At 48.8% G+C, this 17,254-nt stretch overlaps 1 protein-coding gene across 2 annotated transcripts in view; it reads left to right on the forward strand.

Moving 5' to 3' along the window:
• Positions 1-574: 574 nt before the first annotated feature.
• Appl2 (adaptor protein, phosphotyrosine interacting with PH domain and leucine zipper 2) overlaps positions 575-17,254 on the forward strand; it is a 50,837-nt gene continuing 34,157 nt past the window's right edge. For both annotated transcript variants that reach the window (XM_051139690.1, XM_051139692.1), the window contains exons 1-2: positions 575-736; positions 8,703-8,801. In XM_051139690.1, the coding sequence (XP_050995647.1) occupies positions 683-736; positions 8,703-8,801 (153 nt within the window). In that variant the 5' untranslated portion in view covers positions 575-682. The remainder of the gene's footprint in view (positions 737-8,702; positions 8,802-17,254) is intronic.

The following is a 17,254-nucleotide window of genomic DNA, read 5'->3' on the forward strand; positions in this document are numbered from 1 at the left end:
ACACACACACAGAAACACACACACACACACACAGAAGCTGCACAGGTGGCTCAATGGTTAATGGCATTTACTGCCAAGCCTGAGACCTGAGTTTAATTTCCAGAACCTTCGTGGTTAGAAGGAGAAAACTCTCTCACAAATTAAATTGTCTTCTAAACTACACACACTATAATTTTATTGTTTTATTTTATTTTAGAGTATGTGTGTGCGTGCGCGTACCCGTGTGTGTGTGAGTGTGTGTGAGAGAGAGAGAGACCAGAGAACAGCCGCAAAATCTTTTCACTCTCATCTCCCCCCACACAGAAAAAGCAATCTGCAGAACCGCAGGAAGATAAAAGCTATCTTCCCACCCGGAGTTCAGCCTGGAGTACAGGGGAGGGCAGTCTCGAGCCGGAAACTTCCCAAACACTGTGCTAGCCACACGGTCCAAATTGCCCTGGGTCAGGCGGAAGCGTGCTCGCCACACTTCCGGTGTCCTGCAGGCACTCGCTATATTTCCGGTGTCGGCCGTGAATTCGCCACACTTCCTGTTGATCCGTGCGCCGGGGGGCCGGGCTAAGGGGGGCCGGGCTGAGGGGCGGGCCGCGGGCACTGGGCAGGCGCGGTCTCGGAGCAAAGCCGCCTGTGCCGGGATCGCCGAGTGTCCCCTGCCTCGCGTCCCGCGCCCCCTCACCGCCGCGCCATGCCCGCCGTGGACAAGCTCCTGCTGGAGGACGCGCTGCAGGACAGCCCTCAGGTACTACCGGGGAGGTCGGGAGGGAGCTGCGGTGCCCAGCTGGTCCCGGGGAGGTCGGGATAATCGCTGTCGGATAGTACTAGTTCCCTCACAGGGAGGGTACAAGTAAGTTTTCAGTGTCTCGTGCAGAAGACGTCAGCGCTATTCACATGGACACTGCTGGAACTAACGATTCCACCAGACCTAGTGAATACAGCGGGCCAGTATGGGAAGCAGAGAAAAGCCGGATCCATTGCCCAGCCGACCCAGGGCTCCCTTTGGTACTTTTTCCACTGGTGAAGAGATAATTAGAACATTTGTTTCATTTGTGCCACGGGGTGGAGTTTGGGGGGGGGGGGCGGGAAGTGTTCATTAGCAGCATCCCGGAGATGTGAATCGAGTCGTTTGAGCTCGGGGAGTGAAGATGCCAAGTGAGCTCGGTAGGTAGTGCCTAATGACATTGGTTCAGAATTCAGCACGCGCCTTTCTCCAGGGATCTGCTGTTCTCTTTAACGCGCCTTCTACTCCCATTCTAGCTTTTTGGGCAAAGCATCTCTGGCTTATTTAAATAAATACCTTTATTTTCTAGTGTCTCTGTCTCTGAAAAGTTAGAAAGGATTAAGCTGTTCTCCACGGTTTCTCCTCTCCTTTTTGGTTCCTTCTTTTTTTCCTTCTAAGTGAATTGTACGTCCATATGGAACTCTGATGCGCTTACCCACATTTCTGAACCTCTCAGAATAAATCAAAAGGGCTGTGTGCACCTGTGTCTTGTGCTCAGTTCTTTGTGACCGTCCTCGTGTAGACAAGTAAGGGTGTGTAAGTAAGCTGTGGTTAGCATTACCCATTACTTTTTTTTTTTTTTTTTTTTTTTTTTTTTTTTTTGATACAGGGTCTTACAGTGTAGCCATAACTGGCCTGAAAACTTGCTGTGTAGACCAGGCTAGCCCTGAACTTCCGTCTTGAGTGCCGGGATTACAGGCATAGGTTGTCATGCCCAGCCTATTTTGTATTGATTCAATTCAAGAAAAGAAAAGATTGGCATCTATTGTGCTAACTTTTCAAAGGCCTCTTTATGCAGCTCTGATGTCAGGTGTTTGGGTTGGACCGCAGCCTGTGTTGGAAAGCATTTCAACCATCCTCTACCTGTTGTTGGCATCTGAACATGAGGGAATAGGAGTCATAACCATCATGGCTATGAATAGGGATTTCCATTTGCTTTGCATGTGGGGGACACTGAAGGTCAAAGTTAGATTGTTTTCCCAGCTAGTGATGATGGTAGCTGAGCCAGACTCTCCGCACAGTCAGAACATGGTCTAGAGCTCTAGGGTCTCAAATGAGTGTGCATTGCTCCTGAACCGCACACGCTGTGAGAGACACTGGAGACCTGGGCTGCAATCCTGGCCTAACAGTTAGAGCCGTTTTCTCATCCACAGAAACTCTACAGAAAACAAGGAATATATGGCAGATGGCCTTGAAAGTGGTGGGACAGCTTAAAATTATATCCCAACTTTGAGCTTGTGTGTGAAAGTGGGGGCGGGGGAAGATGTTTAGAGGCATTGTTAGTCCTATCTGGCATTCTTTTTTAAGTTTTAAGAACTTTTTTGTTTAATAAAGGTTTATTATTAGATAGTTGGCATCCCTGCAGAGTTGTAAATCCCTTATGTAACTCAGTCATTTCTTTTTGCTGCCTTTATTTTTAGTTTTTTTATTCTTTAATAATGTCATATACTTACACAGTGTATCTTTATCATGTCACTTCCCCACCCCCTTGCTCCAGACACACCCCCAACATGTTCCCCCACCCATTTCCCTATCCTCCTCCCCCACCTCCCCCTGCAGGAACACACAAAATCTAATTAGTGCCTTCCTCATACGCATGGGTGTGGGACCGTCCAGTGGAGCCAGGACAACCTCCCAGCAGCCACACCCCCAAAGAAAACTGGCTCTCCCTTCCCAGAAGCCATTCCCAGCCGTGGCTGCTCTGCTAAGGGCAGGGCCTCTGGGTGCCTCCGTTCCCTGCCGGAATGCCGATTGGCGTTGTCTTACATAGGTGATCACACACACTCCTGTGAGTTCACGGCCGGAAGGGCCACGCTGTGTCTCAAAGAAGACCGCATTTTGCAACACCCCAACTCATCTTTCATCCGCCCTCTTCTGTCACGTTTCCTGACCCTTGCTATAGATGCGCATGGGTGTGGGAGTGCATAGGTAGAGGTCAGAGGACTGTTGTCAGAAGTCAGTTCTCTCCTTCCACCGTGTCAGCTCCAAGGATTAATTAATTGCAGGTCATCAGACTTGGCGACAGGTGCCTTTACCCACTGAGCCACCTGCAGGGAATTTGTCACTGCTGTTGAGCCTGCGGGGCTGCTGAGTGGGATAGAAGCTGGCTTTAGGAGTCTTTCACAGGCCTCAGAGCGTGACTGTCACCAGTCTCTATGTAGCATATGCCCAATTGGCAGCTTTACTCTCAGAAGATCCAGAGGCGTGGAACTGCCTAGAATTGAAACTGTTCCTTTTATTTTATGTGAGAGAATGAAACAAAACACAGAAGCAAATACCTAGAATTCAGGATTTTTCCAACCTATTGGCTTCTCTGGGCTACGTTATCATCTCCAAATAAATAAATAAATAAATAAATCCTGAGTGTTTTAAGAACGTTTATGAGGCCGGCCATGGTGGCGCACGCCTTTAATCCCAGCACTCGGGAGGCAGAGGCAGGTGGATCGCTGTGAGTTCGAGGCCAACCTGGTCTACAAAGTGAGTCTAGGACACCCAAGGCTACACAGAGAAACCCTGCCTCGAAAAAACAAACCAGAATAGAATGCTTATGATTTTGTGTGGCGTTGCATTTGTGCCTCTCTTGAGTTACGGGCTGAACATGCCTGGTCTGCATCCTACACAGTATGTGGCAGGCACCATTCTAAATGCATTTTATTCACAAGCTCACTCTTTTCCTACAGGCCTTCTAGAACGATGGAGGAGGGGCAGAGAAATTAACTGTGGACTGTAAAGAAACCTAGGCAGCAAGGAATAAAGGGTTTTGCTTTTATGGTACAGGATTTTGAAGCTAGGCCTTCTGATGCTAGCGAGGCACGCACTCTCCCACTGAGTTGCCTCCTCAGCCTTGGGGTACTGTTTAAGTTAGCCCCGTTACCTAGCACCTGGCTTTCTCCTGGCCCTACATACCGATTCACAAAGAGGGGGAAAGAAAGATACTGAGAACCCACAACCCACGAGCTGTTTGTTTCTTCTTGTTGGAGGCAGGAGAGTTATGAGGATTGCACGGGTAACCTGGTTACCCAGGACTTAACTAAATGAACACACAAGCCTTTGTGTTTGAGCTTGAGTGTGCCCCACGAAGTGCTGCGCAGAGGTCGACCCGGACTCAGACACAACTCTTCATTTCCTCTTCTCCAGCAATGCAGGGAGGGCTGCGCGTTGCGTTGCAAAACTAGCGCATGTGCATCTCGTCCTCCTGCTGAGCTCTGCTGCGTGAGCAGCCTCGGCCCTGCTGGCCAGGCTCCGTTAGCTACTGGAAACATGACTGTAGACTAGATAGGCATTGCTCGTCCTTGACTGGCTCACGCTCTGTTCCTGGGCCAGATAAGCCGCTGTTCCAGGACTGTGTGCATCTTACTGTAATAGATAGGAACAGAGAACACAGCTCTGAGCCCCGGCCGCGCATCCACATCCATCTATGGAGGAGTGCTCTCCTCCTGTGTGCAGTACAATTTCCCGATTTGGGGGGTGGAGGAGTGTGTGTGGGGGGCGGGGTACAGTTCTTCTGCTTCTTCTTCTTCTTCTTCTTTTTTTTTTTTTTTTTTTTTTTTTTTTTTTTTGGTGTGCCCTGCTTTGTGCTTGGCTTCTTTGGAAGTTGGCATAACGGAAACAGAAATGAAAGCGCTTGGTTCTGAGGTCATACAGTGGCCTTAGCTGGGAACCGTCCTCCCCAGCAATCCACCCTTTCTTTATCCCAGTGAGGTGCCTCCAGACACGCCGGGCGGTTCTGTGTGGCTTCATTGTGGAGACAGCGCGTCCCGTAGCTCTGTGCACAACACATTTTTCCATCCAGTAGACTTAGGTCTGTTAAGATGTTTCTCTGCCTACCCACTAGATTTCGGGGGAGATAAAAAATCTTTGTCTAACTTAGATTTTTAAAGAAACAGGTTATGTGAGCTATTGAAATTGGTCACAGGCTGGGCGTGGTGGCGCTCGCCTTTAATCCCAGCACTCGGGAGGCGAGAGGCAGGCGGATCGATGTGAGTTTGAGGCCAGCCTGGTCTACAAAGCGAGTCTAGGACAGCCAAGGCTACACAGAGAAACCCTGTCTAGGGGGAAAAAAAAAATTGGTCACTTACACAGTTGTGTGCTATTGAGAACTTGAGGGCTGTTTGATGATTAGGTAACACCCAGGTGTTTACTCTAAGGTAAAGGAATGCCGTGGGGCTGCGGCCAGGCCCGCAGAGTGCTTGGTCTTGTCTGGCTGGCTGCAGAGGTTCCTGAGAACATTGGATAGGAGAAAAGGATGGAGTCAGACCGTGAGCCTGCCGCTGTCGCACTGGGCTCTATTCAGCCTCTCTGAGCTTTTGTGTGCATGTGCCTAAAAATGAGAATGCAAATGGCTCCTGAAAATGAGAAGGCAAACAGCTCCTCAGCTGAGCCGCTCTGGGGAAGGTGTAGTGCATGTCAGGTGTGCGTGAGCCTGTGTGCCACGGATTGATGTCACTGCCTTTGCAAATGGTACCCAGCTGTGCTGGGCCTTTCTCTGAGACTTTGAGCAGCTGGCATGCCTTCCGTGACCCTCATTCATTTTGTATGTATCAGAACATTCCTGTCCATACATACATTTGAGCAGAATGGATGCCAACGACGTGTAGCAAAGCAGTCCCTCGGTAGCTGAGCATTTTTACCAGGGGTGATCAGGGTCTACTTAAATCCAGTGGCCAGAAATTAAAACAAGGCAAGATACCCTGATGCAATTCTCTTGACAATTGCTGTAAGTGAGAGAGAGAGAGAAAGTGAGCTAACCAAAGGGAATCTGCTCTGGTTTGCCTGTGTCCTGGGTTGGCACCACAGGGCACTCACTGGTGACCATATAGCCCTGGGGCTTTAATTGTCTGTGATGCAGCCTAAAATCAACTGACTGTTGTTTGTTTGTTTGTTTTTTGAGACAGGCTTTCTCTGTGTAGCCTTGGCTGTCCTGGACTCGCTTTGTAGACCAGGCTGGCCTCAAACTCACAGTGATCCACCTGCCTCTGCCTCCCAAGTGCTGGGATTAAAGGCATGTGCCACCACGGCCGGCCTCAGCTGACTGTCTTTATCAGGTTGGTCTTGAGCGCCCTTCTCTGGGCAGGTGCTTTATAACTGTGTAAGGAAGCTAGCTAAGCACTAAGACTGAGAGTGAGCAGGAAGTGTTTCTCCATGGCTTCTGCTTGAGCTCCTGCCCCGACTTCCCTCAGTGTGGACCGTAGCATATAAGCAGCAGAAAGGAAGCTGCCTGAGCCCCAGCTTCATCCATTGATGTAACCGTGGTATCCGATTATAAAGTTGTTTCATTAGATAAAGTGACAAGTGTCCATGCCTATCCAGGTCTGATACACAGAGCTTCACTGGAGTTCTTCCTGCTGTCTTTGTGAAATATGGCTATGTAAGCCTTCTCTTTTAACCATGTCTCATCTTTTTTTTTTTTTTTGAAGATTTATTTATTTTATGTATTTTATGTACACTGTCTTCATGCACACCAGAAGAGGGCACCAGATCATATTACAGATGGTTGCGAGCCATGTGGTTGCTGGGAATCGAACTCAGGACCTCTGGAAGAGCAGCAAGTGCTCTTAACCACTGAGCCATCTCTCCAGTCCCTCATCTTTATTTCTTAAAATATTAAGAGAGAGAGGGGGCGGAGGGGGGGAGAGGATTCAGCTAAATGAACAAGTAATCTTTTTTAGAAAAGACAATCCCTGCAGCCCAGTTGTGTCACACCTTCTGTTCCCAAGCATGCTAATTATAGTAAGAAAGATCTTGGAATCTTTGTCGACTTTGGTGGGGCCCTCCAGCATTGGGTACCAGAAACACACAGCCGGACGACTGTCCTATTGGATAGCACTCCTTAGATAAGTACACAGCTGTGGAGTTAAGATGGAGCCACCTGATTAAGCACAGAGCCCCAGCTATGAGCAGCGGAGAGCATAATCTCCATAATAAATGTCATTGCCCACATCACAGCCCCTCGGGATACCCGAGCCGGGCTCAGAACCTGCTGATCATGGAGTCGGTTTCCTCACCAGTGGCTGAGTCCTCCGCACGGTGTCTCAACACATGCAGGGGGGCAGATGCTCATGAGTGCCAAGCGCAGGTCACCCACTTTAGCACTCCAAAGTCTTACTTTTCAGGGATGCCAGAAAGAATTTAGAATTGTCATTTCTACCTACTGATTGTCATCCATTCATGCATTAGGACGTCTAGTGGGTCCTAGCCGTGATGTTTATTTACAAACAAAATGGAAAAGAATGTGTCGTTTGATGCGGTCTTTGCCCGCACCCTGGTGTGGGTGTGTTTTGTGCTCTGGATTTGAAATTTAGGAAGTTGAAGGACATTCCTCTGGCATGAGGGTCCTGCGTGTGAGCAGTGGTCGTCACAGGGGACTGTGTGACAAGCTGGCTTACGTTTCACAGTTCATTGCTTGTGACTCTTTCATTCACAGAGCATGTAAGCACCGACTTTTGGCCCGGAAGACCCAGGCCAAGGAAGAGAAGCTCCCGGTTTGTAGAGCAAAGGCAAGGGTAGACCTAGAGTGGTGCGAAGCGTAGATTCCTATGCCCAGGTCCCTCCTCTAGTCCCAGGTCGTGTCCGAGCCTCGCAGCAGGGATGGCCCAGCAGTAGCTGAACACAGTGGCCACATGGACCACTTTCTAACCTTATTTTAGCTTAGGTGGAACTGAAATCCATTTGCAAGGAGCAGTAGTGAGTTACTTGCCGAGCACCGTGTGTTTGCCCTCATCACCGCTGTCCAGTGCCCTTTGTCTCTTTGGTTGTTTACTGCGATCTCATTGTTGTGAGTTCAGATAGGAGTAGATCTCTATTACATGATGCCTTGACCCTTGTACACACAGCACCCAGCACATAGAGATTTCACTAGTGCTCAGGGTGTGCCAACACTGTGTGCGAGTGGCAGGGACTACCTGTCGTCGCTGTGGTCGCACACACAGCTGCCTCCAGAATGGAGTTCTTCCTGAGTGAAGGAGCCGGCATAATGGTGGCCATTTGAGTTTTATGCCAAGAGCTTCTACCACTGGGCCAGGGCATTTGAGATTACTGGCCATGAGTTTAAAAGTTCTCCTGCCCACCCCACCCCCGGTGTCTGTCTGTCTGTCTGTCTGTATCTCTGTCTCTCTCCCCACCCCTCTCTCTCCCTTCCCTCTTCCCCCCCCCCAATCTCTCTCTCTCTCTCACACATACACACGCACACACGAAAGTTGACTGTGTGGTATCTTAGGAGGAGATAACAGTCTGTAGCATACCCTGGACTTTAGACACCCAAGCAGCTGGTTGAGGCTGAGTGATTTAGCAGGCGGTGCCAGGTGACCATGCTGAATGCACAGTAGGGTCTTGTGTTCTCTGGCTGGACTTGAAAGGAGAAGCTGTCCTTTCTCACACCCACCACAGGTAGGCACTGAGGTCAGCCTAGGTGATTGCCCTTCTGCCTTCACAGTTCTTTCCAGTGGTGCTGGGAATGAGCGAGCCCCAGGGCCTCAGGTGCTATGGGCATGGTACATGGAGCCACAAGCCCCACCCCATTGAAATGACTTTTTTCCGTGATCCTGAACAAGGGTTATCAGCCTGTTCCTGCACTGTTGTGGGAAGGCTGAGAACAGAGCTCACCAGACACTTCCCCTTCTGGGTCCAGGTGGTGCCTCTGCTGTGTGTGTTTGTCCGTCCTTTGTAACTGTCGCAGAGTAAAGATTGACCCTTTCTTCTTTGCCTACAGACTCGCTCCTTGCTGAGTGTGTTTGAAGAAGATGCTGGCACCCTCACAGACTATACCAACCAGCTGCTACAGGCCATGCAGCGTGTCTATGGAGCACAGGTATGCCGACGACCCCTTCTCTTAGAGGCAGAAAGATCTTACTTAAAACATTTTTGAAGTAAAGTGAGTCCAGGACAGCCAAAGCTACACAGAGAAACCCTGTCTCGAAAAAACAAAACACAACAAAAAAGTTATGAAATAAAAGCAATTAGAGTCTGAGAAGGTGGCTCAGTGAAGGCCTGAGTTGGAACCCCAGGACCCATATAACAAAGCTGGGCACAGTATCATGCTAGTGTCTTCCCAACGCTGGAGGATACAGACAGGCGGACCCCTAGAGTCTATTGGCCAGCCCCCCTGGCCTAATGTGTGAGCCCCAAGTGAGAGACCCTGTCTCAGGAAGGTAGGTGCATTCTAAGGGCGGACACAGGAGTCTGACCTCTGACTTCACGTACATGTCCACACGCATGTATATGTACCCCCAATATGGACATATGCACATATCAGAATTGTTTTTCCTACTTTTCTTCACCTCAAAACCAAGTGCAGTTTTGTTTCCCTTGTTCGAGAAAGAGTTGGAATCTTCCTGTAGCTGGAACCAGCAGAGAATGCACATAGCTGCTTTTAATTTTCTTTTTTTAATCCAACCCCAAAGGGAAACATTGGAGTCTCCTCTTCCCACTTACGAATGAGGAGGCTCAGGTCTCAGCGCTCTTTCTCTTTCTCATAGTTGGGCCCTCTTGGATGTCAGTGCGGGAGGGCAGAAATGGCTTTTCAAGGCTTTCCTCTGAAGTTGGGGTGGCCTCTTTGTTTTGAGGAACAAATGTCTTGGCTTGCAAAGCCATGGAAAATAAATTGCTGAGTAGCAAAAGCAAAGCTTTTACAAACAGGATCTGCCACGTACATCACTTTCTGAGGAAGCTGTGAGTCACTTAAGTATAGAATTGTTACACATCAAAACGCTAATGACCTTTCATTGACCTTCCTAACTTACATCCGTGTGTGTTCACATTCCTTTTGCTTGCTGATGGTATGCGTGACTTAAATGCCACTTAAATGCACACTGTGTAACTCTTAATAGTCCCGCAGAATGAGGCCAGCAAGATGGCTCAGAGGATCAAGGAAACCCACTACCACACGTGATACCCTGAGTTCCATCCCCAGAACTGACATGGTAGAAAGACAGAACCAGCCCCTACAGGTTGTTCTCTGACCTCCACACATGTGCCGTGGCAGGCACATCCACACATAAATGTACCTACATGAGCCGGACATGGTGGCACACGTCTTTAATCCCAGCACTCGGGAGGCAGAGGCAGGCAGATCGCTGTGAGTTCGAGGCCAGCCTGGTCTACAAAGCGAGTCCAGGACAGCCAGGGCTACACAGAGAGACCCTGTCTTGAATAAACAAAAATAAATAAAAAAAATATACATACACAAAAGAAAACCAAATATATCTTAAACATTTTAAAACATAGTTGCATATAGTCATTAGTCATTATTCACCATGAGAGAAAGCACTAGTCTTTGCCGTTAGAGAACTCAGGGCTAGGAGACAGACAATTGGCTGTCGAGTGCTTGAAGGCCAGGGAGAAGGCTCCCTCACCCGGAAGAGCTGTGCTGGTGTGTAAGTTGGCTTTGTGTTACTGTGACAAAACACCCGAGCAGATCAGCTTAACAAGGTGAGCTGGGTGGTCTGGCTCAGTGTTCCAGTGTCAGTGCGTGGTCACTTAGTCCTGGGGCTTTGGGCCTGCAGTGAGGAAGTGCATGATGATGATGATGTGGAGAGCATCGTGGGGAAAGCAGCGTACCTGATGGCGGCCAAGAAGTAGACAAGAGGAAGGGTTCGGTTCCCCTGTCCCCTGCAAGGGCTCACTTTAAGGGCCTGACTTCTTCCCACCACAGCCCACTTCTTTTTTTTGTTTTTGTTTTGTTTGTTTTTCGAGATAGGGTCTGTCTGTGTAACCTTAACTGTCCTGGACTCGCTTTGTAGACCAGGCTGTCCTCGAACTCACGGCGATCCACCTGCCTCTGCCTCCCGAGTGCTGGGATTAAAGGCATGCGCCACCACGCCCGGCTCAGAGCCCACTTCTTAAAGATCCCCCACATTCCAGAAACGCCACAAACTGGTAACTAACCCCTGGGGTCATTTGAGACCACACTATGGCAGGCGGGCCTCCAGAAGGAGGGTGATTATGGTAGTTGTGGTGAGTAATGGTCACACAGAGTACACTGTAGTGATGTGTCACGCTGTTTCTTGTGACTGTGCAATTCCTGGGTGCCAGTTAAAAAGACAGAGACAAAGAGAGACTATGCAGACTTTTGACTTCAACCACAGGTCAGAGAACACAGAAGAGTCAGAGGCCCATGGACGTGTGCATGCAGGCTGTGTGTGCTGAATAGGCGCATGGGTGTGTGCATGCAGGCTGAGTGCTGGATAGTAGGCGCATGGGTGTGTGCATGCAGGCTGTGAGTGCTGGATAGTAGGCGCATGGGTGTGTGCATGCAGGCTGTGAGTGCTGGATAGTAGGCGCATGGGTGTGTGCATGCAGGCTGTGTGTGCTGGATAGGCCCATGGGTGTGTGCATGCAGGCTGTGTGTGCTGAATAGGCGCATGGGTGTGTGCATGCAGGCTGTGTGTGCTGGATAGGCGCATGGGTGTGTGCATGCAGGCTGTGTGTGCTAGATAGTAGGCACATGGGTGTGTGCATGCAGGCTGTGTGTGCTGGATAGGCCCATGGGTGTGTGCATGCAGGCTGTGTGTGCTGCATAGGCGCATGGGTGTGTGCATGCAGGCTGTGTGTGCTGGATAGGCGCATGGGTGTGTGCATGCAGGCTGTGTGTGCTAGATAGTAGGCGCATGGGTGTGTGCATGCAGGCTGTGTGTGCTGGATAGGCGCATGGGTGTGTGCATGCAGGCTGTGTGTGCTAGATAGTAGGCGCATGGGTGTGTGCATGCAGGCTGTGTGTGCTGGATAGTAGGCGCATGGGTGTGTGCATGCAGGCTGTGTGTGCTGGATAGTAGGCGCATGGGTGTGTGCATGCAGGCTGTGTGTGCTAGATAGTAGGCGCATGGGTGTGTGCATGCAGGCTGTGTGTGCTGGATAGTAGGCGCATGGGTGTGTGTATGCAGGCTGTGTGTGCAAGATAGGCCCATGGGTGTGTGCATGCAGGCTGTGTGTGCTGGATAGTAGGCGCATGGGTGTGTGCATGCAGGCTGTGTGTGCTGGATAGGCACATGGGTGTGTGCATGCAGGCTGTGAGTGCTGGATAGTAGGTGCATGGGTGTGTGCATGCAGGCTGTGTGTGCTGGATAGGCGCATGGGTGTGTGCATGCAGGCTGTGTGTGCTGGATAGGCGCATAGGTGTGTGCATGCAGGCTGTGTGTGCTGGATAGGCGCATGGGTGTGTGCATGCAGGCTGTGTGTGCTGGATAGGCGCATGGGTGTGTGCATGCAGGCTGTGTGTGCTGCATAGGCGCATGGGTGTGTGCATGCAGGCTGTGTGTGCTGGATAGTAGGCGCATGGGTGTGTGCATGCAGGCTGTGTGTGCTGGATAGTAGGCGCATGGGTGTGTGCATGCAGGCTGTGTGTGCTGGATAGGCGCATGGGTGTGTGCATGCAGGCTGTGTGTGCTGCATAGGCGCATGGGTGTGTGCATGCAGGCTGTGTGTGCTGGATAGCCTGTATCATTCTCTTTTTGGTTGTTTGCGACAAGGTCTTCTGATAACTGTCAACCCATGATCTTCCTGCCTCTGCCTCCCAAGTGCTAGGATAAAGACATGTGCAGCCACACCTGGCTCACAGTTCTCTTCTTGAAGCACTAGCTCCGAGGGTCCATGGGGCCTGAAGTAAGACAAGGGTCTCGCTGAAGTTCAGAGCCAAAGTTCAGTCCTAGAGATAGAGACTCAGAAACTGTTGTGTCAGCCAAGATCACTCAGTAATTAGAAAGTGCGTTTGGCTAGGTGTGGTCGGCTTCTGTGAGTTCGAGGCCAGCCTGGTCTACGTAGAGAGTTCCAGGCCAGCCGGGGCTACACTGTGAGCCCCTGTCCCAGAAATAAATAACTAGTTTGTCGCAGTGCTAGGAACCGAACGCAGGGCTTTGTGGGATGCTAGGCCAGTACTCTATAGCGAGCCGCATTATCAGACCACACAGCTAGGTGTCATGTTCAGAAGAGCCTTTGTCTGTGACCGTCCCACTCATCTGTCGTGATAAGCCTTCCAGAATCTAAGAACACAAGGATATCCTACATTTTTATTTGATTACTTATATTGCATGTTTTTGTATTTTTCTCTGAATATTCCAATTTTAATACAATAGAAAAACAATTGACCATACTTATCCCTGACCTTCTTGCTTGTTATCTAGTAACTGAGAATTCTGTCATTAAGTGGTCCTGTCTCCTATTTAATGCTTTCAAGTTCCAAGACTTAAAGTGGCTCTATGTCTTCCACTCCCAGGATGCTCTGTTCTCCCTCTCCATGGCTGTCACAACCATTTCCTGAAGAGGGGAAACACTTCCTTACGCATTTTTTTCTCCTGAGCCAGAAAACTACAGTGTGCCAAAATTAAGTAGGTCTTGCATTCCGAGAGGCTGGAACCTCACAGCACATGACCATCACGCGGGCCGCCCACTGGCCAGCACCCTCCTCCCTCCTGGCTCCTGCTGCCGTGGAAATGCCCTAGAGACAGCTGGCCACCAGCAGCATCCAGATCCGCACAGGCAGGGCCTCGGCCTTGCAGGGTTATTGGGAAGGCTGAGATGTGTTTACTTGCTTTGATATGTGCATATTTTAAGCTAGCAATACTTTTCTTTGTTTTCATTCTGGCTACCCCCACCCCAGTCTTAATGATTTTATCTCATGCGATTCCTTAAATATTTTACACTGAGATATATTGAATTATATCAGTAGGGTTTTATTTATTTATTTTCCACTATTGTATTTTAAAAGCAGTTTTACATGGCTTGTGGCCTGTGAGGCATAGGTATTTTTTGTTTGTTTGTTTTTCAATATAGGGTTTCCTTTTTCTGCTTGTTTGTTTTTCATTTTTGAAGCTGTGTAATAGCCCTGGCTGTCCTGGAACTCACTCTGTCGTCCAGGCTGGCCTTGAACTCTCATGAATATCTTCCTGCCTCTGCCTCCCAAGTGTTGGGATCAAAGACATGCGCCACCACACCTGGCTGGCACAGGTATTCTATTTTTATTTTTATATTACAAGACAGGGCTTCTTTGTATAGTCTCAGCTGTCCTTTGTAGACCAGGCTGGCCTCGAACTCACAGCGACCTGCCTGCCTCTGCCTCCCCAGTGCTGGGATTAAAGGCGTGTGCCACCGTGCCTGGCTCACAGGTGTTCTTTTTTTGTTTGTTTGGTTGGTTTTTTGAGACAGGGTTTCTCTGTAGCCTTGACTGTTCTCGAATCGCTTTGTAGACCAGGCTGGCCTCGAACTCACAGCGATCCGCCTGCCTCTGCCTCCCGAGGGCTGGGATTAGAGGCGTGTGCTACCACGCCTGCCTCACAGGTGTTCTTCATCAATCAGCCTGCGTGGCACACTTCTGATTCTGCTCTAGCGAGTGTCTTCTGGGCTTAGGTTAGAAGGAGGACAAGCAAGAAAAAGTAGAGTAAGTGAAATTAAAGCTGATGTCTCTGAGTAATACAGGTTTTGACTAGGAGTTGGGACAAGCATTGCTCTCTGCAGAGAACACATGAATTTAGAGACAGACCAGGATCTTTGGAGACATTCAGGAAGGGACCTGAAGTTAATGTTGCCATTAACTATGGCCTCAGGAATAAAATAAAGACTGGGTAGCTAACATATGGAAATAATGACTTTATAAAACAGTGTCTTCTATATCTTTCAATACTAATTACATCGTAGGAGATAAGTTATGTGCTGGACATTGATAAATGTACACATTTATACCTTAACCTTCTGTCCTGTAAGCACAACCAAAGGTGTTTGATAAAATACTGAAAGGTGTAGTCCTGTAGATGAGAATTTTTGGAAGTTTATATGTGGATCCTAATATATTAGTTTGATAATTACATGATTAGGTAGTTTCTTTTTATTAAGTAGTTTTTTATGTACCCAATAGAACAGCATGCCTTCTTTGAAGGCTAGGATAAGAGTTATTGAACTAAGTTACAGACTTTGTGTAAATAAACTCACATGTGTGTACACGCAGTGTAGTAGTGCCAAACCTACTGTTGCTGTATTCACACAGACAACAGTAAAGTGACAGCTACGTTTTTAAAAAGAAGGAAAGAAAAGAGAGAGTTCTGAGAGCAGACCCCTTACTATGGCTTGTCTGAGGGGCTTTCAGGTTTCACTTGGCTTGCTGACTGGAGTGAGCCTGTAAGTTAGCGCAGGGTTGGCATCTCAGTGCCATGGTCCATGGGCCCCATTCTGTCTCTGCGCTAGGAGTCAAGTGAGCACCTGTCACAGCTGTTCACCACAGAGGAAGGTGAGCATCCTTCATCACCAACGGAGCAACAGTGGCTAATGTAGGGCTCTGCTGCTTCTCAGACTACTGGACTAGTAGGCTCAGCTGCCTGAGCGTGTGAGCAGGAGCATGAAGGTCTGTATGCAGTTACGTCAGCACACATTTGCACTCAATAAATTTGATAGATACCTGCTTTGAATCCATGTGTCTGATAATTGTTTCTTTCCTAGTAGGTTTAGAGTTGTGGTATATATATTTTTTTAACACTGGACTCACTCAGGCTTAGGAGAGCACTGCTTAGATCATGTCTCAGCTGTCAGACTGAGATAGGGGCTGGGTGAGTGATGCCTCTGGCTGTGGTCAGGAAGGCTGGCTCCCTGTGGCCGGCAGGGTTAGTGAAACTGGCAGTTCTTTTTAACCAATTGGCTCCTCTAATAGAAGACAAGCCTCTTTGGTAGGTGCCTTTGGTCTGGGCCAGTGTTTTAATAAATTAGATCAAGTTTTTAAAATTTTGTATGTGTGTATATATTTATGGTGCGTGTGTGTGTGTGTGTGGTATGTTTGTTGTATGTGTTTGTGTGTGTGGTATGTGTGTATGTGGTGTGTGTTTGTTGTATATGTGGTGTGCGTTGTGTGGGTGTATACATACATATCTGTGGGTGTCCCTGGAGAGCAGAAGAAGGTGTTGGATCCCCAGGAGCTGGCTGAGAACCACTAACGTGAGTGCTGGGCATCAACCTCCAGTCCTTGGCAAGAGCAGCAGGTGCTCTTAGCTGCTGGCCTGACTCTCCAGTCCTGGTGAATTGCTCTTCAAAGCAACAACCATAGTTAAAACTTGTTCACTTCCCTTCAGCAAAGCAGGCTGATCCAGTCACATCTGCAGCTGCTCTTTGCTGTTTTGGGTTTTTGCTTTGTTTTGTTTGTTTGTTTGTTTGTTTGAGATGAGGCCTTACTTATGCATCCCTGGCTGGCCTGGAACAAAGTTATGTGCCACCACACCCAGCTCTGAAGCTGTCCTTCACCAAACTTGAGGGGCGTAGAAATACTGAACCCCAAACATATCTGAAAACTATGGACCCTAAAATCCCGTTTTGGATGTGGAAACAGCATATCATCAAGCTGAGGCCCAGATGAGAGCTAAGGGGAGTAAAAGTATTTAAACGTGATGGAAAGTTCTCAGGCGGGAGAGATGGTGGCTCAGCAGGTCATAATGCTCGCCCCCAAGCCTGAAGACCCGAGTTCAGGCCTCTGAGCCCATGTGGCAAAAGGAGAGAACTGCCTCTCAAAAGCTGTCTTTAACTTCGGTGTGCTCGCACACATAAACCAAATAAATGTAAAAGACAATGTGATAGATGGATAGAGAGATAGATAGAGAGATAGATAAGTGATGATAGAAGATTTGAGATAGACGATAGATAGAAAGATAGATAATAGAAGATAGGTATATGATGATAGATGACAGACAGACAGACAGACATTAAGCTGAATAAGTTTCCATCCCTGTTGGGGAGCCATGGAACAGTCGGCCATGGTGTGCGCTCGTGACAGCAGGGGGAGAAGCCTGTAGGAGGCAGGCAGGGTTCTTCTGTTCCTTAGACACACACAAGTGTCACACGCCGGGTCAGGCGCTCCCGTGCATTACCTCATTTAGTTTTCTGAATTAAAGGTTATTAGAATACATGGTGAAGAATCTAAGACTCAGAGAAGTTGTGCAGACTGCCTCCGGCCACACAGCCAGTGAGTGGCAGAATGGGAAAAGCCTGAGGTCACTCTTGGGCACTGTGCTCTGTTCTGGACACACTGGTCTCCACAATGGTAGCTCCTGCTGGAGGCTTTGCCTTTTGGAGGCTTTTCCTGTCCAGACAGAACAAGCCTGGCTCCTGAGCCTGGTGACTTTGTAGCTGTTGGAGGTGGGACCTAGTGTTTGAACCCAGAGTGACTGTCCTCCTTTCGTTAATTTATTTTATTTTATTTTATTAATTTATTCTTATTACATCTCAATGGTTATCCCATCCCTTGTATCCTCACATTCCTCCCTCCCTCAATTTTTTTGTTTTTGTTTTTGTTTTTGT

Source organism: Acomys russatus, chromosome 31 (assembly GCF_903995435.1).
Source record: "Acomys russatus chromosome 31, mAcoRus1.1, whole genome shotgun sequence".
NCBI lineage: Eukaryota > Metazoa > Chordata > Mammalia > Rodentia > Muridae > Acomys > Acomys russatus.